At 40.7% G+C, this 10,626-nt stretch overlaps 1 protein-coding gene across 4 annotated transcripts in view; it reads right to left on the reverse strand.

Annotated features, from left to right (window-relative positions):
• Nucleotides 1-10,626, reverse strand: part of PRKDC (protein kinase, DNA-activated, catalytic subunit) — a 150,068-nt gene that overhangs the window by 138,539 nt on the left and 903 nt on the right. For all 4 annotated transcript variants that reach the window (XR_010598017.1, XR_010598016.1, XM_005279941.5 and 1 more), the window contains exons 2-7: nucleotides 5,046-5,122; nucleotides 4,837-4,929; nucleotides 3,462-3,536; nucleotides 2,328-2,436; nucleotides 864-976; nucleotides 293-392 (exon numbers count right to left, since the gene is read on the reverse strand). Coding sequence is in view for 2 of the 4 variants with exons in the window: in XM_005279941.5 (XP_005279998.2) it covers nucleotides 293-392; nucleotides 864-976; nucleotides 2,328-2,436; nucleotides 3,462-3,536; nucleotides 4,837-4,929; nucleotides 5,046-5,122 (567 nt within the window). In the remaining 2 variants the exon portion in view is untranslated. The remainder of the gene's footprint in view (nucleotides 1-292; nucleotides 393-863; nucleotides 977-2,327; nucleotides 2,437-3,461; nucleotides 3,537-4,836; nucleotides 4,930-5,045; nucleotides 5,123-10,626) is intronic.

The following is a 10,626-nucleotide window of genomic DNA, read 5'->3' on the forward strand; positions in this document are numbered from 1 at the left end:
CCTGGATAAATAGCACTTCAACTTCCCACTCTATGCAACCACTCTGACCACACTCTCCTACGTACTGGGGCACCCCAGGGGTGCCTGGGCATGAAGGGCCTTGCATGAGCAGGCCTTCTGCTAATGGGAGGAATTTCACTCAGAATGCACAACTGCTTGCAACCATTCTTATCTATAAAAGAGTGAATCTTGAGACCAGATGAACAGATGCTCCCTGTCGGGTGTAAAACAATCAACATTTCTTTATATATATTTAAAAAAAAAAAAAAAAAAAAAAAAAAAAAGACTGCACCTTCATCCATGGATTTAGTAAAGTTATACATAAGCGCAGTCAGTCCTTTCAGACACCCTGCTACTACTGGTAGTTTGGGCTCTCTTGTTGCTGAGGTCATCTGAAAATAAAAGTTTTAAAGAAAATATCATGCTTAAATTAGAAGAGTAAGATAGAAACAAACAAGTGAGGACCTTGGTAAGGTATAGCTGTGATGCCAACCTTCTGAACCAAACAATGCAATGAAGTTCTGAAACTTACTAGTCCAAATAAGAAACTGGCCTCTAATGGAAATCACATCCCCTACGTAGGGCACTAAGGCTGATGATGATCATGCTCTTCCCTCTCCCCTCCCCACATTACTCAGCTAATGGCCACTAGGTCTCCCAGCCACCTGTAACCTACCCAAGACCCTGTAACCAGAGAAAACAACACTCAACTGCTATTAACAATAAAATTGTTCAAACTATGTTTTATAATTATCTGGTTAAATGAAATATCCAACAATCTTGGCATGAATGGTAATTCAATACACACAACACCCACCAGAGAAAAGTGATTGACAGAGTCCTACAAGAGGTTCCAATCATACCTGTGTTTTGAGCTCACCCAAGAAAGCTCGGAATAATTTCTCAGAGTTGTCAACCATGTCACTAGGTTGGACTTCTCCCAAGACTCCAAGGAGCTCATATAATTTTTCCAGTACTAAAAAAATATCAATATATGCATCACTTACTTTGAGATCTCTGTGGCATATGATACAGTAGTTAGACACCATTATTATAAAGTCAGTGTGTCTGTCCACCCACCTATCTGGGCAGTTAAGGCTAGTGGTATCTTGGCATGATGACTGACAAACGAAAGAGTATAACAATGCTTTCATACATACATGTTCTTCCATGCTTGGATTTGAAATTAATCACCAGCTCATATAGTGAAGATTAATTTATTCAAGTTATTTAAACCACTAGTTTTAAATAATGAATCATAGGGCTCAATCCTGTGAGGTGCCACACACCCTCAACTCAGACTGAAATCAATGAGATTTGAGAAAACAGGGTGCTCAGCACCTTGACATTCTAAGTCCCTAATCAAGGAGTTGAGTGCAGCAGTGAAAGTTTAAAAACAATGCAACATTAATATAAATACAGCCTAAGACTCCTGTCATGAGCTCTGTGTGGGCACCACCTCACTGATGTAAGTGGAATGTTGCTAACATGACGCTGGACCATACAAGGGCAGAGCAGAAAACCCCTACCTATCTCTACCATATGTAACAGTCAATATTTCTGAGGACACTTACTTATTCTAGAGAGGATGATGATGATGATATTGTTTTATCGGTCTTACAAAAGCATATGGACAGCTGACTAGTATTTAGAGCCAGTATACTAAATAGTAACATTTAATGATTTCCCTATTCACTAATGGGAAATTATGTATAAATGCATTTGACAACTCCCAACTGAGCAGTCTTACTACTAGTATGTAACTTACGTTTATTCATTAAAGACTATTTTTGAAGTTTTGTTTTTATTTTAAATCAAGTCCTAGCTTCTCCCGTCTGACCCACATTACTGTCGGAAAAAATCCATCAAGATATTAATACAGTAGAACTTTAGGAATGGAGGTTGATTGTAACTCTGAACAAAACATTACGGCCGATCTTTCAAAAGTTTACAACTGAACATTGACTTAATACAGCTTTGAAACTCTACTACGCAGAAGAAAATTTCTGCTCTTAAACATCTGAATTTAAATGAAACAAGCAAAGAAACTGTTTCCTTAGTTTCCTTACCATGTCAAATCTTTTTTTTTAAAACTATCCCTTTATTTATTTATTTATTTTTAATAGTTTACGTTTAATCCAGTACTGTACTGTATTTGCTTTGGGGGTGGTCTCTACTGCTGCCTGATTGTGTACTTCCGGTTCGAAATGAAATGGGTGGTTGACCAGTCAGTTTGTAACTCTGGTGGTCATAACTCTGAGGTTCTATTATACTAAAAGATAGTAAATAAAATAAGTAATAATGTTTCTAGAAGAGCTAAGACTCACCTGTATCAGGCACTTTACTTCTTGCAGCAAGTTCCCCATAAAATTTGTTAAAGATCTCTCCAACTTTCAATTCTTCCATCAGAAAGGAAGACCGTAAATTTTGAAGCAACTGGAAATATATACAAGATACCCACAAATGAGGAAAAAGTTCTTTTATTTGTTTCCACTTGGACCCAGGTGAATAAGGCCCGTAAATCAGAAAGATACTTAGGTACACACCTAACTTTAAGCACAAGTAATCCCACTGGTTTAGCGGATTAAGTTAAAGGTGGTTGATACGTCTTGTGATCATATAAGATGTAGGTAAAGACAAGCTACCATTTCTATACAATAAATATTGGTTTTGTTGCGTTTTCCTCATGCAAATCATGTGCTCATCCTATTGTATATGTCGTTCACATCTATTTTTCTACTTCCTATGTTCCTTGTACGTATTTTGGCTGTAATTTTAGGTCAAAGGGGCACCATCAATTTAAAATGTTTAAAAAATGAGATATTAGTTTTAGGATATGACACCTGCTAATGTCTGCAGTTTCATAAGCATGTTTACCTAGTTTTAAAATGTTTCTCTCCCTGTTGCTGTAAGGTCCACTCAAACCACCAAAGAATTAACTTCAAAAGGACTACTGCCATATGTAAAGTTAAGCACATGCATAAATGTTTGCAGGATCAGGGCAAAATGCACTATACAGGGAAAACAGTAAAAATTATCATATGCATTAAGGAAACTAAAAAATATATATATAAAACAAGTTTGCGCCTCAAATATCTTTCAGTTGTATTATCTTAGTTGTTATCTGTAACAAATTAATATTTTCAAACAGAAGTTTGAAGTTGACAGTGTTGCTTTTTAAGTTGACAGTGTTGCTTTAAAGAACAGCAATTAAATTGGGAATAAAGATGCACTCTGTGATCGCCCTCAAAATCCAAGATGTCTTGCAACACAAATTAAGGGATGGCACCTTTAATTAAGCAATTCAGTCGAAGGAGATTAGGACTAATTTGTGGGCAGAAAAATATTTTTTTTAATACTCCTCCTACAGAACTTTTTGAGTTTACTGCATTCAACAGCAGCCATGACATAACTCAAAAGTCTCTAGGCTTACAAATAATGAACTGTAAAGTATAATTTACCTTAATGAGAAGCTCCAGAGCTGGGATTTTACATTTTGCAGCCTTTTCTTTTGTGTAAACGCTAATACAAGTTTGCTAGGTTGGGAAAAAATAGATCATAATGATCATTAACAGGATGGAAGATTTAAAAATATTTAAATAATTTAAGATATTTCTTTAAAATACCTTTCCCCAATGATTTTAGATATTTTACAACATTTAAAATGTACAAAACCCAAGAATAAAAATACACAGCTTCTCATACAAAGTCAATGCAGACTAGAATAAATATTCACCCAGAAAATAGCAATACTAACCCATCATATGACTACCCCATATCCCTCAACCAAACCCAAAAGAAAAGATTAGTTTTGCAGTGTGTCCTAAAAATTAGCAAATCCAAGTTTCGGTAAACCTAGACGGAAGCAAATTCTAGAGTAAAAGGACCCCATGTAGCAAATCACCTGTCACTAGTCACCTTTCCTTTTAAGCAGGAGGCTATTACCACGAGCTCAGAAAGTACAATGGCACAAACATCTGCAGTTAAATGGATACTACTGAGTAGTTTAGACTCTTCGGGTAGTCTACACTGCAATTAGACATCCACAGCTGGCCTGTGCCAGTTGACTTGGGCTTGCAGGGCTCAGGCTAAGGTGCTGTTTAATTGTGGTGTAGCCATTCTGGCTTGGGCTGCAGCCCAAGCCCTGGGACCCTTCCACCTCACAAGATCCTAAAGTCTGGGCTCTAGCCAGAGACTGAATGTCTACACCGCTATTAAACAGCCCTTAGTCTGAGCCCCACAAGCCCAAGTCAGCTAGCATGGACCAGCCATGAGTTTTTAACTGCAGTGTAGACATACCCTAAGGGACACATTTTCAGAAATGATGAGCACCCACAGTACCCACTGACTTCAAAGTACTACAGGTACTCAACTCCTCTGAAAAAAAAAAACAGGCCTTAAAAAAGTCACTTCAAAGGTTACAAACTGGAGCAGAAGGATTCAAAATATTGTATTATGTTAAATCAAATATTTCACAGGTAGAACATTACAAAAAAAAAAAAACCCCAAAAAACCCAAACCCAGCAACTACCATTTTTTTTGAGAGAGAAAAATATATCCTAACCCTGCTGGCTCCAAGATACTTGAACAAATATGACCAAAGTATACTAACATTTTTAATGACCAGTGCATTAATATGTAATCCAAAATTGCTCCTCTGTTTTAGCTCTATTAGAAACATTGGGCGGGGGGGATGAATTGTATAAAGGAAAGCCATGAACCTGGTATTAGTCATATTTTAATACATCTTTCAAGTGTTCATGTTTAAATTAAAAACACTGCAGAACTGTTAAAAGTATTTGACAGATTTTTAAAAATAAGTTTTCCTTCACTTACCTTAATATCATGGGCATAAGGATGAACTTGCTGACCAATCTTTTCCAGAAAGGCACAGAGAAATTTTAAAGCTTCTTCCCTGCACTCTCGAAACTGAAAAAACGGAGTTCTTTTTTAGAAATGAAAGCCTGTATACTCTCACTTAGCAAGGAAAAATATTGCAACAGTTCTTTTAAAAAAAAAAATCATAACTAAGTTTTTCAACTCACTTCCTCCATGCTGAGAGATTTGCGGACAAACACAAGTAATCCATTATCTTTGGAAAATACCAGTGAAGTTTGCAATGCTGTAGGAAGAGCAAAAAGAAGCATCAAACTATTTGCTTTGTTATTTACACTCTATTTCCAAACAAGTGGCTCCTAGAACCTGATTATTTAGATAATATTGGGCATTATTCAGAATGTCCTTGTACCAAAATTAAACTAATTATTTTCAGGGCTAAATAAGGACATGATTTTGTAGTCCTTACTCACATAAATATTCCCACTGAAGCCAAAAAGGCCAGTCACATGAATTAGGGCTGCAGGATTAAACCCTAAATTCTGTTTGTAAAATGTTCACTTCACATATGCTCAAAGCTCAGGTTCAGTCCAACTCTGCTTGGCACAGAACAGGGATGAGAAAAAGGTGGCTTTACACCACCTTTGTACCTCCCAATCCTGGGGCCAGAACCAGTACAGTAACATCCGGTCTGCAATGAACGCAAAGGGCAACCTGTCAATTATGTTTTAATCAATGAGTATGAGGAATAGTCATCCTGGACTAAGACATTATCTATATTAACATTTGAAGCCATGTTAGATCCTATCTGGAGATGTGTTTAAATAAACTTCTTGCCAAAAAGGTGCTAACATGATTTCAAATACCAGAGTAGACAGAACCAAAAAGCTTGTGTCAACAAGTCTTGATTTTCATCTAGTAAAACTATGAGGAGTCTGGACAGGAACATATTTTACATGCCAAATCAGACCAATGGTCTAGCAAAGTTCACTATCCCACTTCTAATGCTGGACAACACCCAATGCTTCAGAAAAACATTAAACTTCTTCCACAGTCAAGTGTTATTAAACCTAAAATTATTCTGCTCTTTTAAAAATCCAAATACAGAATTTAATCCCATAGTCCCTTGTGGCAGTGAACTCTACACAATAACTACATGCTGCATGAAATAATATTTGCTTTCATTTCTTCTAAATACACCTGCCACTAATAAATTTCTTGAAGAACTTCATGTAGTTCAAAAGTTTGTCTCTTGCACCAACAGAATTTGCTCGAATAAAAGCTATTACCTCACCCACTTTCTGTCTCTAATATTCTGGGATCAACATGACTACAACAATACTGCAAACAACTAATTAATTTCATTTCTAAACCTAACAGCTGTTATTTAAAAAAAAACAGCAATTAGATAAATCAGACTGCTTAAAACTTCCTCTTAACAGTTCAGGAGATAACAAATATGATCCTCAGTTAAGAGTAGAGTGAACTGAGAAGCATGAATACACAGCAGAGGAAGTGAAGCTGTAAGTTTCCAACACCTGCAGCAACACTGCCAGTTGTAGATGCGGCAGTTGGGGCACAATTTTAGGACCAGATTCTGCCATCATGACTCATGAGTAGTACTTTTCTCCATGGGTACTGTCAGTGAACCCAAACTGCCACATACGGTATTCCACAATGTAAGAGTGGCAGGAGTTTGCCTTTTTAAATGAGTCTCAACACAAGTTATATGTAACAGATCTGATACTTTTGTGATCTATGCTCCTAATCCATCTTAATGATAAGGCACTTTTCTCGTCCCTAGCACCCTGATGCTGCCGGCCTTTTATTCCACTGCTCCAGACCAAAGTCATGCTGTAGGGAACGCAGCTGTAGACAGTGGCAGCATGCTCACAGTTGAATGGAAAATGTCAGGAACCACTGCCCTGATTTCCACTGCTTTACACCGGGTGTATTCATTTACACCTGTGCAAAGAAAGTACAAAGTGAAGGATGAAATGTTATGAACTCAAAATGGCAGCATTCTACACTCATTTTGCACCAATGTAAATGACTACACAAGGTGCAAAACGGTGGAGAATCAGGCTCCACTGGAGTGTCACCGCTGAACTTTAAACGCAGGAACATAGCACACAGGACTAAAAGGGACCTCCGGGATCATCAAATCCAGTCATCTGCTTTTTGCAGGCAACCCCTTCATATAATCACATTCACAAACATAGCAAGCTCCATCTTAAACTAGTTAGCTTGTTTGCTCTCGCTGTTGTTATTGGTAGGCTATTCCAGAACCTTACTCCTCTAATGGTTAGAAACCGTCTTCTAATTTTCAGCCTAAGCAAGCAAATTCCCACTTAGGCTTTGTTTTGCTAGGCTTAAGAGAGCTTGGCTTGTTTGTCTCCTCTCCAAAAACAGGCTCTCCATTTACCTAACCCAACTAGTAGCTCATCTCTGTGCCTGTTCCAGTTTAAATTCATCTTCATTGAATGTGGGTGACCAGAATTGTACATGATATTCCAGATGAGGTCTTATAGTGCCTCGTTTGATGGTATTAATACTTCTCCAGCTCTACTGGAAATGCCTCACCTGCTATATCTTAGGATCCCAATAGCCTTTTTCACAGCCATATTACATTAGTCATCCTGTGATCAACTTACACACCCAGGTTTTCTCCTCCTCCTCTGTCATTTCCAACTGATGAGCCGCCAAGGTAGAGAAAAAAATTCCAGTCCTCCAGACTATCCCATTCTTCTTGTATAATATTCCAAACCTCCTCTGTATCGACAATGCCTCCTGACTTTGTGTCATCAGCAAATTTCATTTGTACACTACTACACCTCTACCCCGATATAACACAAATTCGGTAAAGCAGCATTCCGGGGGGGCGGGGCTGCGCACTCCAGAGGATCAAAGCAAGTTCGATATAACGCAGTTTCACCTATAACACGGTACGATTTTTTGGCTCTCAAGGACAGCATTATATTGGGGTAGAGGTGTACTTTTTGTGCCATGGTCATTAATGAAAATATTAAATAAAATCAGTCCTAAGACAGACCCTTGAGGAACGCCACTAGTAATCTCCCTCCAGCCCATAGTTCTCCTTTCAACAGAACAAGCTGCTGTTTCTCTTTTAGCCACTCCTTATGCATTTTACAGTTCCTGTATTAATCACCATTTTCTCCAACTCCATTTTCTCCAACTTCACTAATAATTCCCCATGTTGTATCATGTCCAATGCTTTACTGAAGCCTAGATAGATTAGGTCTACCACATTTCCCTTGTCTGAAACTATCAGTTTTCAGTTTAAAGTTGATATTCCAAGCAGATGAATGGTGTTCATCCCTTTGAGTCAGTTTCAAGCTGTCTGCATACTTAGTCAGACATCACTGCTTTGGGAGTAGCAGCCGTGTTAGTCTGTATCCGCAAAAAGAACAGAAGTACTTGTGGCACCTTAGAGACTAACAAATTTATTAGAGCATAAGCTTTCGTGGACTGCATCTGAAGAAGTGGGCTTTAGTCCATGAAAGCTTATGCTCTAATAAATTTGTTAGTCTCTAAGGTGCCACAAGTACTCCTGTTCTTATCACTGCTTTGATTACACTTGGCTCACATCTGGAAGGTTTCCACTACAGCAGGGGTGAGCAAACTACGGCCTGCAAGCCGGATTCAGCCGCAAAAGCTCCTGGGCTAGAGTTAGGGTTCAGAAGGCTAGAGCTCCCAGGGTTAAGGTTCATTGTGTTACAGCTAAGGTGAGGGTTCAATAGAGTAGAGCACCCCCTGAGAGGGTTAGGGTTCAACAGGCTAGGGCTAGAGGGGCTGGGGTTAGTGTTCAGTAGAGCACAGCTCCCCGGGCTAGGCTCAGGGATCAAAGACTAGAAATAACTAAGACATTGTTAGGTTTCAATAGGGCAGGGCTCTTTAGGCTAAGGTAAGGGTTCAGTAGGGTAGGGATAGGAGTGGAGCTGCAGGGTAGGGTTCAGCTTTAATAGGCTAGGGATCCACAGGGCAAAGACAGGGTTTAATAGGCTACAGATCCCTAGTGTAGGGATACATCTCAAGCTGCAGGGGCTTCCCAGGCTAGGGTTAGGATTTAATAGGGATGGGCTCCGTAGGGTAATACATGATTGGGGCTGCTAATACTCGATGGTCCAGAGGTAGGATTCAGTAGGGTAGGACTCCCTGGGTTAGGGTTAACTAGGTTAGGGCTCCCTGAGCTAGGGTTAAAGATAAAAATGGCATGTCTCCTGGGGCGACAGTTAAATAAGCTAGGGCTTCCCTGGACAGAGTTACATTTCAAAAGAGTATGGCTACCAGGTCTACAGTTAGGCTAGGGCTCACCAGGATAGGCAGGACTTAAATTCTCATAGAGTATCTCCCGACACCCCTGGGCTTCTGCCCCACCTGAGGCACTAGCGCTCAGGGCTTCTGCCCCATGGGTTTGAAAATACTTACCAGAGATCTGCTCTGAACAGCTCTGGCTGAATTTAAGCCCTAAGGATAGGGATAGGGCTGGGGCTTCAAGGGCTCCCCATGCAAGTGTTAGTGTTCAATAGGGTTGGGTACCCCAGGTTAGGGTTCAACTAGCTAGGTCTATGGTTCAAGAAGGTTGGGCTTCCTGGGCTAGGGTTTAAGAGGGTAGGCTTAAGGTTCAAGAGGATAGGGCAATCTGGGCTAGGGTTAGGATACAATAGGCTAAGGCTAGGTCTCCCACAGCTACAGTTAGGGTTCAATGAGCATGGCCAGCATTTCTCAAACTAGAGGTCGCGACCCACAAGGGGGCCTTAAGCCTATTGTAGGGGAAGTCACATTATTGCCACCCTTACTTCCACGCTGCTTTCAGAGCCGGATGGCTGGAGAGCGGCGGCTGCTGGCCAGGTACCCAACTCTGAAGGCAGCATGGCCGCCAGAAGCACACAAGTAAGGGTGTCATGGTATGGGAGGTGCGGGGGGTCGTGACTTTTTGAGAATCCCTGAGCTAGGGGTCTACAGGGTAGGGGACAGGGGTGCGGCTGCCAGGCCTTTCTAGCATAGTATTAGGATTTAATAGGCTGGGGCATGACAGGTGCTGCTAGGGCTACCTGGTATAGGATTAGGGTTCATAGGGCTCTCCAGGCTAGTGCTAAGGTTCAGTAGACTAGGGTTCCCTAGGCTAGAGTTAAGATTCAATAGGCTAGGGCTTCCCAGGCTAGGGCTGCGATTGCAAGGGCTCCACCGGATATGGTTGGGATTCAAAAGGGTAGAGCTTCCTGGGATAAAGAAAGGTTTCAATAGGCTAGGGCTCCCTGGGCTCCCAGCACTAGAATTAAGGGTCATTAGGGTAGGGCTGCAAGCATCCCTCAATTAAGTGCTAGGGTTCAAAACGGTACAGGGTCTCCAGGCTAGGATTAGGGTTCAAAAAAGTAGAGCTCCTTGATCTAGGATTAAATAGCACAGAGCTCCTGGGGCTAGGGTTCAATAGGATAGGAGCTCCCTGACTCAGTAAGGTGGGGCTCTCCAGGCTATGGTTAGCATTCCACAGAGTTAGAACGGTGGCTGGTAGGGGTACACAGAGTAGTTTTAAACTGTCTTATATAGCATATTGTCACGGCAAGGAAGGCAAGGTTTATAAAACAACAACAAAAACCACAGAGCTATCTAAAACTAGTCAATGACTTCTGAGTGGTCCATGTTCAGTTTGCAAAGACTGGGGAGCTCAAGAGGAACCGTCCAGCAAGCATGCGTGCAGTATGCTCCACAGTACCAAATGCACAGTGGGCTGCAACGGATGCCCCCGGCATGGTCAGCCTTGGCACA

Source organism: Chrysemys picta, chromosome 2 (assembly GCF_011386835.1).
Source record: "Chrysemys picta bellii isolate R12L10 chromosome 2, ASM1138683v2, whole genome shotgun sequence".
Classification (NCBI taxonomy): Eukaryota; Metazoa; Chordata; order Testudines; family Emydidae; genus Chrysemys; species Chrysemys picta.